This window comes from Lissotriton helveticus, chromosome 11 (genome assembly GCF_964261635.1).
Source record: "Lissotriton helveticus chromosome 11, aLisHel1.1, whole genome shotgun sequence".
In the NCBI taxonomy this organism is placed as follows: Eukaryota; Metazoa; Chordata; class Amphibia; order Caudata; family Salamandridae; genus Lissotriton; species Lissotriton helveticus.
The window spans coordinates 1,059,105,285-1,059,129,494 of NC_136072.1; the positions used below are offsets into that span (position 1 = coordinate 1,059,105,285).

Genomic DNA, 24,210 nt, shown 5'->3' on the forward strand with positions numbered 1-24,210 from the left:
AGTATGCATTTTTGTTTTCACTTTCTGATTGGCTGCTGAGAATTTTCAGTAAAAAAAATTGAGAAGCATAATCGGAGCCTCTGGTCCTGACATAGAATCCAGAGTCAGTGCTCAGACAGGTTTATATATCCTAACGAGGTCGATAAATGTAGCTCAATTAATTTAAACTGGCTATTTGTTCCACTTTCTTCGTACATGGCTCTGAGTTTCCACGAAGACTAAACATTTGTAATTTCAAGAGCCAGGATAAAGGTGATTGGTGTATATGGAGAATGAAGCAGCCATCTTGAAATTTTGAATAACCCCCTATACGTCTGTGGCAACGAATTTTTTTAAACGTCGGAACATTCATCAAGTTTTCCGATCAAAAACAGATGCATTTTGATTTCTACTAAAATGTGACAAATAAATGCAGTAAAAAAAATATCAACCCACTCCAAAATTAGAAGTTGTGTTAATTACTTCTGTATTTTTTTTTACATCGTATAGCACGCCCGCAATTCGGGATAAACGATTTTTGTCCATTTGCTGCCACTAAATGTAAACAATAGGAACACCACACATAAATTGACGAGAACGCTCAGCATATCTGCACATGGGATTAGGCGTTTTTTTTGTCCTTCCTCGATTTCTATTGCACTCGGGGGTGTCGCGAGAGCCGAGAGTTGCTCGTGGAGGAAGTTTTGATTTTCACATACAGGGTACTTAACTTTTTCAAAGCGGCAACTGGAGGAAGAAACAGAAGTTGCAGGTGGTTGTTGACGTATCCTCGGGAGTATTTTATTTACAGCAATGTCTAGTGAGGTGTTAGTGCTTTAGACTTGGAGATCAGAGAACAGGCTACTTCATAGGCAGCAGTGAGAGACTCCAAGTATCAGTCCTTTCGAAAGAGCACCAGTATCCTTTCCAAGAGCTTTTCATAAACTACCTAAAGATTGAGGGACCCCACAGAGAGCGCCTTTCCCTTGCAATATGCGAGGTAGGAATTAAGGGTCCTTCAAGATTCTAGTTGTGAGTTTCTCGAATAGAGACTTTTTTTCGCATTTCTGTAACCCTGCTAATCCCATTGTACATACAGACTTACAGAAACACGATGCGACGAAAAAAATGTGAAGTGGGTGGAATTTGGAAAATCAGAGAGAGGGAGACCTTCCTCTTGTGTAGGAGATCTGGGTGGCTTCATTGGGTTGCCCTTCTTGAGCCACTGCTTGGTGCATCTGGCACAGGCTTGAATCTTTAATCAGCATGATGCAAACTGAGTCTCCTTAAATAATAGCTGTCATTTGGCCCACATCTGACACATTTAGCCATTCCTACTTTTTATACACCATATTGCAATTTTTAAGCTTAGCATATATATTATGGTAAAAACAAAACTAAAGGTTCCAGATGATAACGTCATGTTGGCTAAGACGACCCTGGAACTGTTGGAGGTGTCACGCATTACATGGGGCCACCTGGCTGCTGTAATAATAGCCTGGGCATGCCCAGATGTGGGTCACAAACTCGTTCTGCTATCAAACCACACCTCACTGATGAAACGTTCAGAAGCAATGTCTACTAGTATTTGTGCTTTGGACGGATCCCTGGATGACACACGCTAGGCCAGTGTTCTTCAAACATTTAAATTCCTCCCCACCCCATATATAAAAAAATGTATTGCCCCTTCAGAATTTTTCTGAAATATTCTATTAAATTTTCAATGTTTAAGCCTGTCTAGGCTTATTTAAACATTAGCATTATGTTAAACATTTAAAAAATGGGCAATTGCATAGTTGCTGACAGCTGATTGTTTGTTTCCAACTTAAAACAAAGCACTGTTATCAGCGTGATGCTCTTTTTGACCAGAGCCTCTCTCCCCATTCCCCCCCCCCCGGATCAGTTAAGGCTCCCCTTTAGGGGCCAAGCACCACCCAGTTTGAAGACCCCGTGCTAGGCGCATTTCTGTAATGTCACAAACAAGCCATAAAGATGGAATGAAATATGTACAGAGTATTTACTAATTGGTCAGATTCATTCAGCCATTTTTATGTATCACAGTTATTCCATCTTGTTATGCGATGTGAATACGTAGAACGCAGCTAATCGCCAGTGAGGGTGTCCATGCACTGAGTAGGGCAGGCCGGAGGGGGGAGGAGTAGATCACGCCTGTTTCGTCTGGAAGAGTCATGTGTTGCCCTTTGGAACTCCATATGGGAGAGGGAGGATCTGAGGTGTTTCGGGAGGTCGTTCCAGGTCTTGGCTGCGAGGTATGAGCTCCGTTTCTTGTCTTCTTTATGCAAGGGAGTTGTGCTCTTGACTGGGATGCAGATCGAAGGTGTCTGGTGGGTTAGTGGAAGTTGAGGCAGTGGTTGAGATAAGCTGGACTTGTGCTGTGGAGACAGCTTTGTAGGCGTGGGTGAGTAGCTAGAACTTTTATGTTTCCTGGACTGGGAGCCAGTAGAGATTGTTGAGGTGTGGAGAGATGTTTTTTTTGCGGGTTCAGGATGAGTCTGGCGATGGTGTTCTGGGTCGTTTGGAGTCGGCGTATGACATGGGCTTGAATTCTGACATAGAGGGCATTTCCATAATCAAGTCTACTTATGATAAGATCCTGGGTGACTGTCTGAGGTTCAGTGGGATCCACTTGAAAATCTTTCGCAGGATGTGGAGATGATGTTGATCTGTTTTCTCATAGAGACGTTATCCATGATGATCCAGAGGTTCTTTGCATGGTCCTCAGTGGTGGGTGGGGTTCCAAGTTCGGAGGGCCACCGAGAGGTGTCCCAGGGGAGCAGTTATTGCCGAAGATTAGGACTTAGTTTTTTCTGTGCTGAGCTGGAGGCAGTTGTTTTTCATCTAAGCATCGATGTTGGTCATGCAGTTGGCGAAGTTTGCTTTGGTGGTGCTGGTTGAGTCGGTACGGGAGAGGATGAGCTGTGCGTCATCTTGCTGCTTTTAGGGCCGTCTCAGGCTGCTTCAGCGCTAAGTGCCCTCAGTATTGACAATGGCCCTCGTGAAGCAGCAGTGCACCATTCTGGGTCACCACAGAGCAGCAACCCTGTCCAGGACCCCCATGCCCAGTCCTTGAGAGCAGCAGCATCAGTTGGCACTGTCGTGGCGCCAAGATGTGGAAGGGCCATAAGAAAATATGTCTGATTTACAGCATATCTAAGAGGAGAATGTATTGTACTGGTGATAACTTGAGTTCTATTGGATACTATGCTTACTTTGGTGATTCTTTAACATTGAAAGCCAGGCTAGAATCTCAAAAATTCTTCACACTTTCTTAGTGCTGGTTATGGGTACTGGGCCAGTACTTTGGTACACTTCATGCCCGATTCCCACTGCTCAGTGATCAGGGCATATCTAAAGTACTCGAGCAGTGAATTGTTACCATTGTATAGTTAAGCGTAAATGATTTTTAAAAAAAAGAATATTTTTGCTTGGGAAAAATGTCCATTCCCTTGAATTTCTTTTCAGGAATACAAATAAAATATCTATATATCATGAGGATCATTTAGGAATGCTAGGAATAGTCGAAACACTTTTGATGTCTGGTCCCGAAACTAAATAAATTGGTGAAAAAACAATTCCACCCGTGTTTTCATCCGTCCTTGGAGGCTTTCAAGGTGGAAGGGAAGTGATATATCTATCATGTTGGACTATTCTTACTGTCTTACTGGACAAGCAGTCCTGGTTTCAAACCCATATTTCACTTGCATTATGTCCTACTTCGAAATTGTTGCCATATTTTGTGAAATTTACATTATCCCACTGAATTATGCATTTAAACCAATGATAACACAGCTATTTGTATACTATAATACAGCATATTACTGTATTCATTTGTACTGCTTTAAGTCGACCTGATTTAGTAGTCTAACAAAAGGACTACTTTAACCCTACCACCAAAACTTAATGGGAACCCAGATGGGGCAAAGTAATCGTCACCAAGTAGCACATCCTCAGTAAACAGTCCATCCACTTTATGGCAAAGCATGAAAACCGGCTGTAGATTGAACTGACCCAAAGCTTGCTTTGCTCACTCTACTTCATATTACACTTTTTTAGAAGAATTGATGACCTGGCATACCAGACAGCTAATACTGTGTGTAGCCAGACCTCAACATTGGCATTCAGAGGTGGAAGATATGAAGTTGGAGTGACACTGATGGACTCTTGGCTTTTTAAAACTTTCGTTTTGAAGAACCTCAGTTGTTGGAAGACACGTTTTTGTTTTGAGTTTATAAGTTGGTTATTTCTTGGTAAATGCTTAAGATTTCCTTAGTTTGATTTGGTGCTCTGTTGATGCCTTAGGCTGTTTAGGCCTTTTTGGCATTTTCAGGGCTTTGTGGTAGCCCTTCCTATGTTTTTTGTTGTGAGCTTTATCTTAGTTGGATTGTGATTTGCACCATCAGTGTTCCAGATTGCTGCACTCCTATCTGAGGTTTGTAATTTCTTGATTCACCTATTTATTGGGCAATTTACTCTGGTGTTTTCTCAGTTTGGGGTGTGCCAGTTTATGAAGTGTGACTTCCAATCTGTGATGAAGATTTGCAGAAGTAGTCTCTGATTTGTTCTGCAGATCTATTCCGACTTTATTATGTGTTCAATAACATATAGCAGCCATGGGGAGGGGCCTGCCTGTTGTATCTTTCCTCTGGAGGCTGCATTTACAGGCAGAAGAGGTTGTACCTCTCCCAGGAACATACCACTGAGAAGGAGAGGTGGAATTCCACTAGTGTTAGCCTCTGCAGCTGGTGACCTGAGCATTTTCCCATGCTTGGGAACCATGTAAATTGTAAATGTAAATTGATACTTGTATAGCGCACTACTCACCCGCAAGGGTCTCAAGGCGCTTGTACGAATACCGCTGTGGAACCCATCCTGGCTTTTCCTGTGAGGTGTCCACTCCTGGGCACCCCCAAGGTGGAGGCCAGGCATCCTTAGCGTTGTGGGGGCCGTTGTGGAGATTAAGCAAGCTATTGCCCAGAGTTGCAGAGTGGGACTCCATGATTGGAATAGGCACCGAGTCGAGAATTATCAGGTGACATGGAATTTTGAGCCCAAGACCCGCCGAGGCGGGGAATTGAACCCTGGTCCCGGGCTAGACCTCTGCATCAGGGTCTGCCGCTCTAACCATTGAGCCACACTTCTCTGGTAGGAGCCAGATACGACACCGTGCCCTACAATAGCCACAGAAATAAATCTATTTGAAATGGACCAGCAGGAAATATTTTTTGCTGTTTGATCTGCCTGGTGAGTGGCCGGAGATGCTGCAGTCCAGATCCCTCTTTGTCCTTGACAGAATGGACAAAAGGGGAGAGGGTCTCCCCCGGGCAATAGTCACTGTAATATCGGACAGAGAGGCTCCTTTGAGTGAGACCCGTCGTTGGTGTCTGATTCCCATCTGGCTGGCTCTGAGGTTGTAATAACAATGACTCCCTGTTTCAATACCAGCATTATTTAATGGTGCCCACTGAGAAACACTTGGTTTAGTGCTGACTCCCAGTGCAAGATTCCTGATTACCTCATGAACAGCACCTTACAACCGATAGTGAGCTCATCTCTTCCCAGGCCTTGGGTCCCTGCAAAAAAACTAAATTAAATGGGAAAGCATAATGCCATGCTTGAATATGCCAATGCCCAGTTGACCACACGCCCATCACCAGTATGGTATCTCTTTGAACACGGCAAACAAGGAGCCTTTCTGAGCTGCGCCTAGCAGCGTTTCGAGCAAAGTGCAAAGCATTAGGAAGGAAACCCACTAGTTTTGAAGCAGTGAAGGAAACCTGTTTGAAAATTATACGAGCCGGCCTGACAAAAGGAGGAGTTCAGCAAAGTGGCTCTTAGCTCTAAGTATGAGCAGCCTTAGGGAGCTAGGGTTGAATGCACATTAACCCTGTGGGGGAGGGGCATCTTCTTGGAATCCCGTCAGGTGTCAACCAAGGCCTGCCCTGCCAATTAAGATAAGTAGCACCCAATTAAAAAATGGAAAAAAGCAAGAGTGTGCCCATGCATAGATAATGCTATCATAAAGACCCATAAAGCAAATGAATGTGCTAATTAATTTAATGTCCCCACAGAAAATTTAAATGGGGGTATATGAAAGACGGGCTAAGAACAAACACAAAGGGAGGATATGCTGTAACTCGAAACATTCAGGTTAATGAAATACAGCAGGCTACTAAAGTAAACAGAGCTAAAACAGTTGGATGGGGGGTAAGTACTGGCGCAGAATTGTCTCTCACCATAATGGACATCCTTGTTCGAGGAGGACTAGGAGAATTGAACTTACCCTTTCATCAACCAGCGCACAGAGCTAGAGGTCAAATACTGCTATGGACTGTGCAGCACTCCTCAAGGGGGCTCTTTTTTGTAGGTCTTTTAAGCAAAAGATACCGATGTGAGGTGTAGGGTGGAGGTGCTCTAGGCGTAGATTGGTGTAATGTGAATTTGTGGTTTTAAAAATAGCTAAGAGATACCCAATCAAATTTAATAGGTGGGTTCTCTATTTTTAAGATTAAAAGACAATTGTTGGCTGAATATGGAAGTAATGGTCCTATTAGCTCATATAATTGTGTATAGGTTGGACCAATCTACACCTAAAGCACCTACACCTCACATCGACATCTCTTGCTCAAAAGACCTCCCGGCAATGAGCCCCCTTAAGGGGCCCATCGGGTATTGCAGCACCTGCCCGATGATGAAGTATGACACCCGCACAAGTGTGTGAGAGCTCTTGCTTCTGAGCAATCAGATTCCCTAATCTAGATCCTCCCTCCCACCAAGAACGACATACCTTTTGTATTACATAGTATTCTATGGAGCACGTGTGCTGGACCATAAAGCGCTCCTAGTCCCTCTCGGTTAAACAGCAATGTGGTACCAAAGGAAACAATAGGGTTCACTGCTCTAGGAGCTGAGACAGGGGAGCCTCAGGAATAGTTGTAGGGAAGGCTTGTTCAGGCAATCATGCATGAGTAGGGGAGGGTGCTGAAGTCAAAGGTGGGTCACAGGAGGGTGAAACATATTAAAATTCAAAAGAAGGGAGGTATTTGATTGTTTCTATTGCATAACATTCTTTTCAGGTTGATGAAAACACTATATGTATTTTTGGGCATTAAGCTATTGTGCACCGTATCACATAAGGATGGGTAGCATAAATAGTGTGAGACTCTTTGTTGGTCAGAGCAGTGCTTAATTTGTGCCGGTGCTTAGCACCGGCACTTACTTGTGAAGCGCTCTGATACCCGTAAGGGTCACGTTCGCGCTATATAAAACGTTATAAATAAATAAATACTTGTAACAGTCCACCACATGGTAGCGCTGTCGATCTATTTTATGTATGGAGCACATCAATTTAAGAATTAAACATATATTTTATAAAAACTTTTAAAGCATCCAGGCCTTGTTACTGCTTTGGGTGGCCTGGAACTATCCAAACTTTCACATTTATAGGAGGGTGACATTTAGTAGGGAAAATTTACACTGGCATGTTTAAGCCCTTATTGCCCTAAAGAGTCAAAGCCTTCGCCAGGACAGGCTTTGGTGATCGACAGATCCCTTGTTATACCTTGTGTTTACTTACATGTCTACACACTGGTAATTTTACCCTAAATATCAGCAGCTTACATTGAGCCTGTAATTTGTTTGAGAGAAAAAATGCGAGGTTAGAGAGTCCAGTGATATCTCATCTTCTTTTTTTGCATAATGTACAATTCCAAAAAACCCAGCTCTAGTATGCTTTAGATATTGTCCTGGATTAGTCCATTTTCCAAGTTCCTTTGTGTATGTTTATGTAACCGTATATTTTAGGTTTATATAATGTTATTTTGCATGGTACTTACAAAAAGTGAGGGAGAAGAGGAATAGTGGTTACAAATCTCTCTGGGATTAGCAAGATTATACATTATACATGAAAAGGGGGGGACATTGGATTGGAGAGGGGAATGGGAGGACAAGTTCCTTAACAACTGATCAGCCACCTAATGAAGTAACTTTACATTTGGCGAAAAGTGTGACTATATTTTTGGCCTTACCTTCGTGTTTAGGTAATCAAGAGTGAGGAAGCTGTGTATTACCTTCTTGTTATCCTCTATCCGCCTCATTGGTACTGGGTGAGGCAAGGGTGTTGTGACTCTCTGTGAATAGATAAAACAAATGGGTGCCATAGTCTACACATTGTCTAAGATTCGTTTTCTCTCTGTAGGCATATTTGAGGAGCGTTTTTTTGTAAACATGTTCTGATGTCTTATGGGAATGTGTATACTGTACCCTCGTTGTAGATCAAGCTGTTGTTGTGGGATTACTTTGGTAACACTGGGCACTAAAGTTGAGCCCTGTGATGTTTTAAAATGGCTCCCGGAAGAAGGATGCCTCTTTGTGCCTTGTCATCATAATGACTTTCTTTATATTTTAGATCAGTTTATAGTGATATATTGCATTGTTAGTGAACGTGAGTCTGTACCACTCTAGGTAAAGTGGAAAGCCCTCGGGGGTAGAATCCTTGGGTTTGGGATAACCATCCAAGCGGTAGAAAGCGTGAGTTTATGTGTGCCTCAGTATTGACTATACTTCCTGCCTAAGTTTTAGTGAAGAGAGGGGATGAATTGGCCCTCTACAAAAGCAGTGAGACGACCAGGGAAGCCGGTAATGAGGAAGAAGAGTTAAGGTTATCTGGCGTCTCTTCTCTCTGTGTTATAGTGTTCGGCCCTCCTTTGGACATTCTTTTTAAGAGCCGAGGTGTCTGACTATAAAGTAACGCTCCTCGTCGGGTTTGTGACTAAGGTGTATTTCAAGGTGAGTTAAATGCATTTGTTATTTTCCTCAAAAAGTAAAAAAGAAAGGTAAAGGAAATACAGCGCATCCCCTCACAATGTGGGTTACCGGACCTGTTCCTGAAGGGAAAAAAAGGGATTTTGTTTACTGCATTACTCACTTGTCTCTGATGAGCCATAGGTGTCCCAACCTAGATTGATCTTATCCAGCCTGAAAAGAGGACGTCTTCGAGCTGTGGCGGGGTTTTTAAACCCTATACGATTGTTTCATAATTTCTAGCTTACTAACAGGTTTGGAGTCAGAAGGCACCTCCTTTAAAAATTGGCCCAGTTGTTGACTTGGTTGGGATACATAATTGTTAGTGATTGCGGTGTAGACGTAGAGGATGTTTGCCCATCATGTGTTAATTTTACGCAACTATTTGTTAAATGTTTGAGAATTTCTGTCTTAAATAAAAAACTCCCTAGCGTTTCTTAAACAATATTGAAATTCATGTACCTTTAAGTGATTTGCTGAATTTGAATGTAATCCTAGACCTAGAGGAGAGATTTGTTTTGTTATCTAAACTGTTGACATAAATTTCTCTTTTAGATTGTCAAAAAATGTAGCGTGACTCTAGGAAAAATTATGGTAGTCATCCTGGAATCTTACATTGTTCTGAATTTCCGCTCTATTTGAGTTTGTGTGAGGGATAGTGGAGGACAGTTTATTGTTGGCATCTGTCTGGTTATTGATTGGTCCTTCTTCGTGTACATTGGGGCAACATATATTGTGCTCTGATGGGTAATGCTGGGGTGTTTTTTAGAGTGTACTGTGTTAATCCTTGGTGTCTTCCTAAATATTAAGACTAAAATCCAGTTTAAAGCAGCCAATCTACCCCCAATAAACCCAGATACAGAATTCTGGTAAAACAAAAAGAGGGTTTTTGAGCACCTATATGGTGGATACACAAGAAATGTTTTGTCATCCAGTGTTCTACTTTTCAAGTGTGCCCCCAGTGTTGCGTGTAAAACTCAGACAAAATTCATGGCAGGTAGGTCAAAGCAGGGTTTTTAGCATCCAAACAGTGGATACACAAGCGTTGCACACTACTGTAGGACAGCTAGGAACTGTATAACCGCACAAACCAGTCCGTCCCCTTTCTTTTGCAGGTAACCAGTTGCCCAGCTCCCTGCGTCAGCTGCCCAGTCACCCCAATACTTAGAAGAAACACCAAAATGTAGAGGCAATAAGTCCCCAATTAAATCACCACGAATCTTGCAAGAATGTGATAAAAAAAGGCAATCTTTTATTGTTGTGTTCAATCTCCTCCATAAAAACAGCCAGATAGCCAATGCATTTTGCCCATATACCACGGATTTCCTCAGGGCTTATAATTTATAAGTCATATCCAAAAAGTTTGTCAGACATCATTCGTTTTGATCATAAGTAGATCTGTTAAGTCTCAAAGGAATGTCCCTCAAACTAGCAGCTTGTGTGGAGAATCGCACCTTGCAAGTTGAACACGACTTAATTGTACACATGTCTGAGGGACGTTTCTTTGAGACTTAACAGATCTACTTACGAACCAAACTAATGATATGTGAATCAAGTAAGAAGAAGACTGAACCTTTTTAGGTCGAGGTAGTTTCCGGTCTGCCGAAGGCAGAACCGGAAGTACCGAGATTTAATGTTTCTTAGTGTGGACTACTTGTCCCGCCTCTGTTTTTGCCTCTCTTCCATTGGCTGGCTTCCTAAACGGAGGCCAGCCATTGGAGGAGAGAGCCGTCCCTCCGAATAGGCTCCGTCTTTTTCGGATTCGGGGGCGTACATTTTGCTGTTCTTTAGCCAGTGACGTCACCCGTCACTCTGAACGGCTAAACACGCCCCCGAATCCGAAAATGGCGTGTGTTTCTCCGAGGCATTTCCGCCTTGCCTCGGAGAAACATAGTTGTGTGGAGCGCTCCTCTCTTGTGTTTTTTTTGTCCTTTGCAGACAAGAAAAGCCATGTTAAAGGTGTATGTGCAATGCAGTGCACTTCAAGCCCAAGTCTTTCAAGGTCTCTGTTTTTTTTATTCTTTAAACGCTGAAATTCCATAAGATTTGCTTCACCGCTCCATAAAGGGTACAAGCTGTGCGTGGCATTTTCGGAAAGCATGTTCAAGGTTTCCTAACCATGAAGAAATCTCCCGTCGTTAATTCTTCCGGCTAGATTTATATCCGCTATCCTACTCGGAAACGCGGAGATGGACACACAAATTGCGCCTCATAAAACTGGAGCGGAAGTGCGCCACCCGCCAGGAGCCTGACGCAACACACGCCACCCCAAAGCTGCAGTGCTTCTCCTTAAACAATTTGTGGTTCGCCTGGCACACACTACAAACTGAGGCTTCCGAGGTCTCCCCCTGGCGGTGCCCCCTCTCCTGGCAGCGGAGGTTACTCGGGCTGGGTGATCGCGAGGGTGGGTAGAGCCTTCGGTGGCTGTCGGAGCTGTGAGACTCCGGCTCAGGAGGGAGGGAAGCTTTCCGCCTCATACAAAACTTTCCCCGTCCTCCCCTCTCTCAGGGTGATGTGTGCCCCGCACAAGACAGGCGTCTCTGCACCGAAGGAGTGCTCCAAGGCGCTATATCGCGGCGGGTGCAACCGTGGGTCGGTGATTGCGCGCCGGCCGCCTGCTAGGCTGGCACCGGTCCCGATCTGAGAACGGATTAAAGATGAGCAGGGCTGCTCCAGCGAGCCAGGGCAGCCGATCCAAGAGTGACAGCGGAGATGCGACGCCTCTCTCTCCCCCCTCCGGCCCCACAAGTCTGTAGAGCAGGTTCCGCTCAGAAGTCACCCTAGGCGCTATTGTGTTGCAACTTGCCCTGCTGCGGGTGCGGGCGATTCCCACGGGCGGAGCGGAGGCGAGACCCTCCTTGCAATGTACAAGGGGAGAGACAGGCAAGGGGCTGTCTCCTACAAGTGACCCTACCACAGACTCATCAGAGCGCCACCAACCTGTCTCTTTCGCCCTGGCATCCGTCTCTCTAATAAAATGCGTTCTCTGTCTATGGTTTGAGTGAGGCCTTTCTAGGCTGTCTCTTCCTACAGTCTTTGTCTTTCTACAGAGTACCTGTGTGGAGGCAGCTGCATAGGCCGTCCCTTCCACTCAAGCCCGTCTCTGAGTATGAGAAGTGGCTCTTGGGTGTCTCTTAGACCCCGACACCGCCTCTTAGCGGGAGAAACGGCCCTGGGCGGTCTCTTATAGTCTCGAGTTCACCCCTGTCAGAAGGAAGCGCACTGCGCTGCCTGTTCCACAGTCTGTGGGTGTGAGGCGGTATGTGCATTGGACCGTCTCCCACACCCATCCCGTGCTGGGCTGTCTTTTACAACCCGGAACAGTCATTTGAAGAGAGAAGAAGCACCGAGTGGGCTGTCTCTTACCCCTCTCTTACTCCCATGCCCGGACACTCGCACTCCCCTCTCCCCCCAGGGGCGCAGGGGCACCACGAGTGGACCTACGAGGAGCAGTTCAAGCAGGTAGGACCAACCTTGCATGTTTAATGTACCGGCCCCGAACAAGCTTGCCAATTTTACTTACTTGTTACTATTATTGAATGTAATGATTCTCAGTTTATCAGCTTCACAAGGAAGAATGTCTGAGTTGGCTTCGCTGGGTTTCAAGATTGAGAGCTGCAGCGCTCATCAGATTTCAATAGGAAACTTAGATTTTGATGTCCTCCGGATGCTGGCACACACAAACATCACATGCAGCTGGCAATGCCAAGTTAAACGGCAGGAACGCCTCCCGCCTTTAGCCACCACTCACACATAGTACCCTGGGCTATAATCTCCACCTGGAAGCAGCGTGGAAAACGTAAAGGTATGAATTTGTAGACTAGATTAGTTAAGATCATGTGTGGTAGCACCAAGTAAAGTCCCCCAAATTCTACGTACCTAGAGGTAAAAAGATGCCAGATTAATTAACACGCACTTCTAAACGATAACGAGATAAAGAGAAAGTACTTTATATATGTATCCAAATTGGCAGTTGGCAATCTAATCGGTTACACCCAGGGTGGCAAAAAAAGTTTTCAAATATGAGTATTCTATTTCCTACTTTTGGAAGTTGTGAGTAAAACGAATCCTTAAGGAGTAAAATAGTAACTGTAATTTTGTGATGGAAGTGTATTTAAGCATTTAGAAAACTAAAAATCTATTTGAAATTTGTAACCATGGGCACCTAACCTTAAGCTAGAATTGCTTGTTTTCTGGCTGGAAATTAATCTATACGAAAAATATTTTTGAACTTGAGCGACCCTCTTTAAACCACACAACAACACACGGAGAATATGTTCTTGTACCACAACACTACTGATATTACCGATTTAGACATGTTACTAGGACAGTGTGTGGAAGCTTGCATAGAATTTCCCTTAATTGCTGCTTTTTCGTCCTGATGGGCATTTTGCCTGATCATAGGGAGTAAAACGGCCCACCTTACTCCCTTAGCTTCAGGCCACTGGAAGGAGAAGTGAGATTGAAGTTCTAGTAATTCTGGCTTACCTGTATGAAGGTTCTGCCCGTACTTTAGGTTCATTTTCTGTTTCTGTATTTGTGCAGTAGCTGCATAGAAAGCTAAAACTGACAGACTTGCTCGTTAGGATTATCAAACCCAATGCACAACCCCTTGCAAAACAGTTTGCTCTTACACCAAAACTGCTACTGATTTTCAGAGATACCAACAGGCCCACTTCACCATTAGCCCTTGCAGTGCTTGTATCCTAACATCACACACCATCTGGGAATTACGGGCACATTTTAATAATAAAACAAGTAGACTACAAATCCCACAAGGCAGCACGTGGACCAGATCACCTGGAGACAGTCAGCAATACAGTGTCTGCTGATTTCGGTTACATGCATTTTTATTGTGCATTTGAAATAGTTCAATGCCACACAATTGTTGTGTCAACCAGTTTGCCACTATAGCGGATAGGTTGGCTCTATTAGGTTATTTATTATTTTTCATCTTTACTTGTTAGCAGTCACAGGCTCTCCATGTCTCTTAAATAAAATAGAAAAAAACACACCCTAGCCTTTTTATTTGGTTTTAATCGTGTTGTGTTAGCCATTTCAGAAATTACTGCAGTTTCCAATCAAGAACAGCCCTGCCTCCCTTCCTCTGAGCACTTGATTGTGGGGAGCAGCTTCATAATGCGAGCCGAGAGCAAAAGCGGGAAATTAAAAAAAAAAACAGTATGTCATATTTTCCAACATTTCTAGTGGGAATACCCACAGTCGAAATGCATCCCCATCGAGGCTTACGCCGCTAATTTGTCTAATTGCATGAAATAGTGGTGCAAAGCTGAACTGAGCACATGACGCTGCTGCAGCGAGGACTAATGCTGAGTCTTAGGAATACTGTTATCGGTGTTTAATGTGTTAGAACAATCACTGTATTCAATTAATGATGTGATTTCCTGCTTTCTTTTTCAAAATTGCTATTTTTGCACACTGTTGCCTGTTAATACCTGTTTGCTCAAAGACTGAAAAGATATATAAATAGTAGTGAATTAAAAAGGTCGCATGGTTGCCTATTAATAGGTTTAATTATAGGAATATTTGTTATTTTGCCACAGTGTTGTTCCCATTCCTGGGAAGGGTTTGCAGCGTTTAACTCGCAGTGCTGTCTGGATGCAGAGAAATGAGGGTAAAAAGGCTCCTCTGTTGAAAGTAATTACAGGCCTGCTGTAACTGTTTGTCTCTGACATTTTAAAAACTTGACTTGAAACACAAAAGGCCAATGAAAGATTATTTTGTCGTACCGTATAAAGTAATGAGCCCTTAAAATGTGCATTACTTCCATAAAATAACAAGCCACCGGTCGAGATTTATTTGTTTCAGGCTTAATGATAAATGGATGCCTGATTTCACAAGCTTGTGTGTCCTTTCACTGGATCTTGTAGGCTTCCGTTTACTACTTATTCTGGGGAGAATGCCATTTGTATTTTTTTCCTCAGGGGGGTTCTGCAAAAAAGGGACATACATAAATACTTTCAAACTATTTTTTGAGTGGGGGCATTTAACTGGTTGCCCAACCTCGCGAACATTCACATGACGCACCTTCAGTTTGAGTAGTGGCCCTAACCTATCTTTGTATTTAAAAAAAAATCACAACAACATCACAATGATCAGCTCCAAGTAACTTCTGGCAACTGCAACACACGGACTCCTGGTGGTGGTTCCTCCTGATTCAGTTCTTTCTAGCTTTTGCACCCCGCTTATGAATGATCTCTGTCTGTGTGAGGGTGGCTCTGTGTAGGTGGCTCTATGTGAATGACTGTGTGGGTGGCTCTGTATGTGTGTGTGGGTGGCTTTGTGTGTGTGGCTCTGTGTGGGTGTAAATGCAATAAGTCATGCATTTGCGAGCGATTACGCTATTGGCATTGTAAATGACAATGCCATTTATTTAACGATTAAGCTATTGGCATTGTAAATAACAATGCCATTTATTTATGATTAAAAACAAAAGTCATGAGCGATGCCAATAGCTCTACCTTTAATAATGCAGAGACCATTGCATTGTAAATGCTTGTTGAATATTGCTTGTAAATTATAAGCCCTGTGGAAGCCCTTGGTATAACGGCCAATCGAGGTGACGCACAAGAATTGCCTGGGCATCCTGTTCTCTACTTTTCGAGGGCAAGCCCAGCGTTATATGTAAACCCAGCAGCCTTGACAACAGAATTTGACACTGTGGGGTCCAAGGATGCGCATAGCTTCCACCCTGAATATTCTTATGGTAAACCCAGCAAGTTGTCTACTTTTAGCTACGGACCAGAATAACTATCAAATGTTTTTCTTAAAGTGCATCAAAATTATCATTTGAAATGGGCAGTTGATATATTTTTTTCATGCTTTGTGTAGATGTAACAGAATGATGCCTGTGTAGTGCAGCGAGTGGCTTCTGAATCATATGTACTCCCACTTCGAACATCACTCCAGCAGGATAGCCCCAGTCATTGCTTGTGTCTGCCTGAAGTCTGAATCCTCAACTACCTATGAACCCATCATCACCACGCTCGTCTCCACCCAAGGTAAAGTGAGCAAGAAAATGCTTTAATTCTGTGTTTATCAACTAATTTACAGTTGGATCCTACATAGGGAAATGCATTCTGAGAAAACAGTGGCAACCAGTGCTTCCTCGTCACCGGGTGCTCTTGGTCCTTGAGCTGAAAAGCTCATTTGTGAAATGGCATAGAAAGTTTGAAAGGTTTGAAAATTCCAAGAATTAGGTAGTTGCATCTGTTTACAAGATTATGTTTTTTAGCATGGCAGTCAAGGCTATCTCACCATCATTGGCTCCCAGGCTAGATCACCACAGTTCAAAACTGGGATCATTTTCAGTAACTTAGTCTAATATTTGAGAACGATGCACTACATGCGCCAGGGCCACCAAAGTGAATATTTTGTAATTGTCAAAAGTAGAATCCTGCCTTTTGTGTCAAAGCTATCCATCAAACAACACCAGGATCACCAAATAAGTAAACAATGCAACCCGCTGCCCAGCCTTGGACGACAGACTTGGGCCTTGGTTATCACTTGCTCGCTGGATGCACTGCCTCTGGCAGAACCAATGCGACCTTCCACCTAACCTTGCACAGCAGTCTTTGAACTCTTGTACCAGTAAATCACAAGCTTGCTGAAAACAAAGTGTTCTAGCTCAGACCCAGGCCACTTTGGCACATTCTCATTCTGTAGTTTCCATTCAGAAGTTTTGATATAGAATTACATTTTTTGACATGACAGTGGCTTATAGAAAAGGACTCCCATACACCCTGCCTTGTGGCTATGTCAAATGCGTATTTCTGCCATGCTGGCTTCTTTTCCAGATTTCCCAAAACAGCTTAGTGCAGCTAGCAGGAGAAATGGAAGCATGAATGTCCTAATTTGGCCACAATCCTGTACTGAATTATTCAAAGTGTTTATAGCTTGTGCAATCCATGTTTCCATCCCTGTTGATATGGTTACTTCTTGGGACATGATTTTTCCTTATTTTGAGCATTCCCTTTTCAGAATCTTGGTGCAGACCTTGAGAACTCAACTATTCAGAAACAGAGGAAGGAGCTGCAGCTGTTAATCTCAGAGCTGAAAGATCGAGACAAGGAGCTCAATGAAATGGTAGCTGTGCATCAGCGGCAGTTTCTAGCATGGGAGGACGATCGCCAGAGAGTGCTGGCTCTGGAACAGCGGTGTTCCAGATTAGAAAGTAAGTGCTTGGAGCAAAAAATACAGTCCCTGCAGGTAATGAATGTCCTGTGTTTTTTGTTGTTTTTTTATCTAAAATTCCGCACAGGATTCGGAATGATGTGGATCGAGACCCCATAAGACAGCTTAGCCTGAGGATTACAATATAGAGCCTGCACCCAGGACCGAAACTGTGATCCGAGACCAGCCTTCATCAGTACGGCCCACCTGACCCGGTCAAAAGCCTTTTTGGTGTCTAAAAGAATCATGCCGAAGTCAATCCTTTTCTTCTCTGCGAAATCAAATGCTCAAATAGCCATGTTAACATGGGCAGTAGTATTCCTACCCATGACAAAATCCATGCTGTCTTTCAGAAACTAGTCCCCGCATTAGCGGAGCCAGGCAGGACGTCAAGACTTAAAATAAAAAAAATATCTTGGCATCTGCGTTGATAAGAGAAATTGGCCAATATGATCCGCATTCTGTTGGTGATTTACCCTTTTTAAAAAAAAAAAAACAATCTGTGTCATGCCCCACGACTCCGGTACCTGCCCGTTGATGGCCACCAGTTGTATTACCCTACTAAGGGGCAAGAGCAAAATGTTTATAAAGGATTTATAAAATTCTAACGGTATCTAGTCATCTCCTGCCGCCTTCCCCGTTGGCAATGCTGATACTGCCAACTCCACTTCTTCTACCGATACTGTCGCATCTAATATAGCAGCTTCCTCTGCATCTGCCACTGGCAGACAGCTGTCATTGAGGTATCGTAGTATCTCATCTCGGTTTGGTGTCCAAGTAAGTGAATAAAGTTATTGATAGAACAACAAAAATTGTTCTAAAATGGCTGATGGTTCAGTATGCAAAAACCCATCTGCTCCCTTTATTGCGCTTATTCTAGTTTTAGCCTTCGCCTCCGCTGTCTGATAGGCCAGCACCTGCCCTATATGTTCCCCATATTCGTATTGTTCTAAATGATGTTTGCTAAAGCCTTCGCAATTTTAACCCTAACGAACTTCTTCACTAATATTCTTGCATCTATTAACGACAGAAGCAGGCTATCTTAAATCCTCTGGTCTTCCTTCTCTGCCACAGCATGCTGTTTCTCAATATTACGCAGGGTGTTCACCAGTGTCTCCATTTCCCCTTTGCGTTTTTTATTCTGTAATGAGATGTATTTTTGCGTGATACCTCGGGCGTACGCTTTCATTGTGTCCCAAACAATTGATGGGGATGCTGTCCCTGTGTTTTCTCTAAAAAAAAGTCCCTCAAGTTGCTGGGCCATATTAGCAAGATATTCACTGTCCGACAACAGATACCTGGGAAAAGAAAATGGGCTGACTTCCCTCTTCTCAGCTTCAACCTGAAAAGATAGAATAATGGGGTTGTGATCTCAAGTAACCCGAGGGCATATTTCCATATCTGATGCTGAAATAAACTGTCTGAAACCCAGGCCATGTCTATCCTAGAATACGACTTGTGGTGGGCTAAATTAGAATGTATAACCCGGTACAGTTGGGTATAGTTGTCTCCATACATCATTAACTGACTGAAGCCTTGCCATTTGAGATACCGCAGCACGAGTCTTCCGCATTCTAAGATTAAGATATTTTCCGGTGGAGTCTATGCCATAATCTATGACGCAGTTAAAGTCTCCCATAATCAGTCTTTCACCCTCCCAGTTTAGCAGTTCTAAATTAAGATATTCAAAAATAGTAGGATCGTCCACATTAGGACCATATACTACACAAGCCACAAACCTTTTGCCCCTTAATTCAAACAGTGCCAGTGCCTGGCGCCCCCGTTGATCAGATTGAGTTTTAATCACTCTGCAGTTAAACCCCTTATCTTTTAAAATGTCCGCTCCTTTTATAGATACAGATTGAGTAGTACAAACAATGGTATCATACCCTAAGTGCTTTAACATGTTTCTATTTTTATAAGCGAGGCCAGTTTCTGTTAAAAAAAAACCAAAACAATTGAGGCTGGTACATTCGTAGTTCCTCGCGGACTAACTGTCGCTTAGTTGAGCTGTTGAGACCAGCCACATTCCAGGCCATACATTTAACCCAATTCATGATAACATTTCTGCCTTTCGAGTAAGTCCCCTTTACAACCTCCAAATTCAACTAAAAAATATAAATTTTTAGTATATCACCTTCTAACCAAACAAAAGAAACCTGAGAACCTTCCATTTGCCCTAAACCAACAGTACCCTAATGATGACTTTTTTTGCTCCATTATAACACTTTTACCCCTACCACCCCAGACAAAGCTCCAATACTCACCCTCCAACCTGTCCCATAGAAGAGGACCCCCCCCCTTTACCAGCTGCCGCTGACTGGGCAGCCCTACAGAGACACAGCCATAGAGGTCGCCCCCACACACCCTCATTCTACATCAGCAATTTTTAAGATAGCGCCTAGCTTATCACTATTAAAGTAAGAAAGAAAAAATGAGCAGGACACAAAAACACAATTGAGAAAAAATTGGCCAGATACAACCAACTAGGTTAAGCAAAACCCCCACACAGCCATTAAGCTTTTGATCCATGTCCAGAAACATTATAACCCTTATTTTGCATCTTCTCTGCAGCTTTTGCTTGCCACTTAGCCACTGCCTGTCCAGTTTCCTTTTCTTCAGTAAATAAATAAGTAGGCCCATCTTTAAAAACTTTTAGACGTGCGGGTTCTTGCAAAAAGGCTTGAGCACCAAGGGCTTTTATTGGATCTATGAATTGACGCAGCTTCCAACGCCTATCCATTGTAGACTTACTTAAATCCGATCCTACAAAGAAAGTGACTGCTTCAGCTGTTACTGGAGAATTAGGTTGGGCTTTCAGTGCAACAGCCTGTCTCAACAAAAAGTTTCCATGGAAAATAAAAAATGGACAAGGATATTGTCCCCCCTTATTCCTCTGGACTAATGGTACTCTATGAACTCTTTGCAACTGAGAGTTCCAATCCTAGTCGGACAGGTCGGGGAAAGCCTTCTGAAGCAGTTGAACCATATAAGCCCTAGGATCCGCCCCTTTTGCACCTTCTGGGATACTAAAAAGCCTGAGATTTTGTCTGCGTTGGCGGTTTTCCATGTCCTCCAGCTTAGTCTGTATGCCTGAGATCTGAGCCTCATGCTTCTGTGCGAGAACATCTGTAAGTGCGGATAGTTCTTCAGTGTCCGCAACCCTCTGTTGCAACTCCGAGATATCTCGAGTTAGCCCCCCAAATTTATCTGCCATCTACTGTAGAGCCTGTTGCATTCTCTTGTTGTCTTCTCGAACCTGCATGTAGTGCTGTTGAGCTTCTTGTCTTTGCTCATTCAAAGACATTAAAATCAAACAAAGTGAAGGTGTCATAGCTTCTTGACTACCTGTTGCACCTTCACTTAATTGAGCCGCTGCATGGGTAGCATGGGTAGCTTCTGCGGCGTGGGCGGCTCTGGAAACTGAAAGTACAGGTTGAACCCCACCCGGGGACCCCAGCTTAGAACTATCCCCTGCTGTAGACACAGGGTGAGCCTTCATTAGATTACTCTCAGTGGGGCTGTTGCCCGTAATCCGTAATGCTGTAGACTTGACCCCTCCTTTCCCTTGCACCGATTTCCATAAAGGGCTACTGTCTGAGATAACTTTTCCGCGTGGAGATGCCACGCTCTGCCCCGCGAGCGATTTTGTTTTTTTGTTGTTTTATGTTTAGCCTTCCTTTTCCTATCCACAGATGCTTTAGCTATATCAGTAGAGGCCTGTATGGAGAGGTCATCGTCGTATGAGCCCAGCTCTTCGCCTTCTTCCTCCAAAGTGACATCTATAGCATCACAAACGTTTGTGCCTAGTTCTGCCACTATGTCAACACTCACCGCCACCACTGGGTAATTCATCAGATTTGATTGATTAGAAGTCGCTGACGGTGCGTTAGATACATTAGGTGTATTAGGTGGGCTCCTGCCAGGCACTTCGAGCACAATCACTGACTGGGTTGGTGTGAGGGCTGGGACAATACCCCTCCATCTCCACTCCCTTCTCTAGTGCCTGCGTTGCTACCATTTACAATTCCGACCCCCGCTGAGGCAGTATCAGCCGCAACACTGTTGCACTCTGGTATCGCTGCAAGCAAGACTTCAGTAATTTTGTTGCCGGTTAAATCGCCCCTGTCCAGACTGCCAGCAAGAAGTTCTTCAGCTTTCCCCGATTGCAGCAGGGCGCTTTACCAATGATCATGCTGGCTTTCTCCACCATGCTCCCACTGTCCGATGTGCCCGCTTCCCCTGCAGCAGCGGTTTTACCAGCGCGTGTATTCCTCGGAGCAGTTTTTGCCGGTGCTATAACTCTCTTGGCTTCAGACACCAGAGCCACTGCAGGAGTCACTACCAGGAGTAGACCCGACCAGTCAAGCACAGACCGGCCCACCAGTTTCCAGGTAGCCAGCCGAGACGCCCACAGTAAGCGTCCGATCCTGGCCGAAAAAGACTGCCACATTCGTCTTCCTTTTTCCAAATTTACAGCGGCACTCTCACACTCAATAGCGGCGGATTGATGCACTTATTATCTGAGTCCTGCTACAGCGTAGGCGCTTAACTCGATTTAAACATAGGTGCGGGGGGGAGAACCTCCACACGGCTGTGCTCCGTGGCTGCTTCAATCCGCCATCTTGCTCCTCCCCAGAAATCATTTAATGAATGTCCTGTGTGGCAACTACAGCATGCGTACAGCTCAGAACCAAGATGGGCAGCACATACTTGCAAAATAGTTTTGTGTGTATGAAAGGAAGGTATCTTTGGACTTGGGCACTGAAAGGCACCTGCGGCTTTTCCTGGTCCCTTCTGTATCTGTTCTTGAAATATGTTCATAGTTGATGGAAATATCCAATCATCGCACTCTGTCCTTTACATGGCTGTCACTGGTGTGGCCTGGCTGGTTGCATTGGTAGGAAGGTAGCCTTCATTATGATCCCGGTTTTGTTTCTATGTGAAACTCAGATGAATATCTAGGGAGCTTTCATTATAGCATTATAGTCCAGCTTTCATATGTAGGAAAGTGGGTTTCTGTTGTAGTAACCCCCCCACTTTTTGCCAGAACTACTGATGCATTTTGACTTGATGTGCCCTGGGTCCCTGCCAATCAGGTTCCCAAGGCCTGTGTTCTTTCCCCACAGCCTTGTGTGCCCAAACCGAAGGTGCCTAACCAACCCTTAACTTGCCAATTTACCTCTTGAAGTGGTGGTCGCACCCAGAAGACCTTCGTCCTCAAGCCTGCAGTGCCTTTGCAAACTGGAGGCTCCCTATTGAAAACAATAGGGTGCCCAACGTCAAAACAGCACCCTGCACCCGTCTGCCCTAGTGCCGGCGAGGATGCAAATTTGGTGCTACTTTGTTTCCCCATTTGCCCTGAGCTAAAGTCCAGGAGCTTTGCTACCACAGCCAAGTGGCCTGCTTGCCAGCAGCCACCAACCGGAGGCCCCGTATCCCCCCTTGGATTACATTTGGATTACATTTGGCTTCAGCACTCTGCACCCGGCGCCCTAGTGCCGCTGAGGGTGTAACTAGAGTGCATCCTTGACCCTGGGGGACCCCTGAGTCTACCCCCAGATCCTCAACTCCCACTACCAAATACTTGCCTCAAAAACCGATAATACTATTTTCCTCCTTAGGATAATATTGACTGTTTTACTGTGAAAACTTTCTAAGTGTGGGGTTTGAGAAACTAAAGAAATTCTTTAAAATTGCATAATCTAGCAAAAATTATTTTACTTACCTGTTTTCATGAAATGTCCCAGAGTAGTATCTAGGTATACTACCATGTGTAAGCCTAGTAATCTCAAAAGTCACTTACCTGCTATTTTACTAAAAAGCCTATTGAAGTCTATGTACTGCATTTACTAAGTATTGCATTTCTCTGCATCCATACTGTAAATCAAACCAAAGTGCGTATACAATTATCATTCAAACTTAGTTCAATTGCATCACTACTGTAAAGTATTTAATGCTTACATGTGCAAGGCTTGCTTGGTTCTAAAAAATGAAATAACTAAAAGAATATTTTTATACAAAAACAATTGGTCTGAAGTTCAGTCTTTGAGTGTATGAATTCATTTGCTGACTGAGTGTGTACAACAAATGCTTAACACTGTCCTCTGATACTGCCTTACTGCACGACCACACAACCACAAATAGAGAGTAAGGTTCTATCTAACTTTACCTCTGCCTACCTTGCGGTCCAACTGAACTCTGTGCACACTATACCTCACTTTGGTATAGTATATACAGAGCCAGCTTCCTACATCATATACCTCACAACTTGCTCCCCATGACTGGGTGGAGTGCTGTTGAGCCCAGAGACTTAGTCCTTCTCGCCTATTAGCTTGTTTTGTTCACCTGCTGTGCTGTGTGCTAGAGACTTTAGCTGTGGTTATAGAGTTCTGACACTAAATATATTCATTAGATGGTAAGCTATGAGAGTTTGCTAAGAGAACAATAAATTCTCTATATATTATTGTTGCACGGCACAGTGTTCCTTCAAAATGGCATGGTGTCTGAAATCCCTAATTGTATATACAGTGACAGCTCCTCTGCAAAGGCAGAGGAGCGTTGCCCCACTGCTCGCTGAGCAGAAAAAGTAAAATGATTATAACCTTGTTATTATCATTTTATTTTTCTTTGCCATGGGACTCAGTTGGGGGCAGGGCTGGAGTCACAGTGGGAGGAGTGGTTTGCCGACTCCAAGTGCGCATAAGTGCTTGGCAGGCCGTCTTGGCCCGGCCAAACAGTCATACGCACTTTGCGTTTATCCACCGGGCTGTAATGCACAGACTGGTGAGGAACATGCAAAGGCCCCCAATCCCCGTCTGAGCACCGAACCACGGCCCTCCGACCATACCAATGCTGCTTTGCAGCATTGTGATTGGCTATGGGGAGCCTAACAGCTTCCTGCTTTGGATGTCTAGAAGAGAAGCAGCAAGACGGCGACAGTTTAAAAGGTAAGTTAAAAAATATATATATATTTCCCCCACCTCCCGCCACTTCTGTTCACTGCCAGTCGCCACTGTCTAGTCACTGATTTACAGACGCATGATTCATTGTCTCTGTATGTGTGTGATGTCAAGTGCTCTGACACCCTACAGTGGTATGAGAGGTGCTATAAAACAAATTAAATACATGTGACAGTGGGGTTATGGAGAGATGAGAGGCACCGTTGGAGGGTAGTAGTGAGGGAATCAATGAAGATTGACAAAATATTGTTGTATG

At 44.0% G+C, this 24,210-nt stretch overlaps 1 protein-coding gene across 6 annotated transcripts in view; it reads left to right on the forward strand.

Moving 5' to 3' along the window:
* The first annotated feature begins 636 nt into the window (after window positions 1-636).
* Window positions 637-24,210, forward strand: part of CCDC62 (coiled-coil domain containing 62) — a 167,584-nt gene continuing 144,010 nt past the window's right edge. For 4 of the 6 annotated variants that reach the window (XM_078666172.1, XM_078666171.1, XM_078666176.1 and 1 more), the window contains exons 1-3: window positions 652-751; window positions 15,652-15,821; window positions 16,801-16,993. In XM_078666172.1, the coding sequence (XP_078522298.1) occupies window positions 15,786-15,821; window positions 16,801-16,993 (229 nt within the window). In that variant the 5' untranslated portion in view covers window positions 652-751; window positions 15,652-15,785. The other 2 variants (XM_078666175.1, XM_078666174.1) reach the window with 2 other exon arrangements.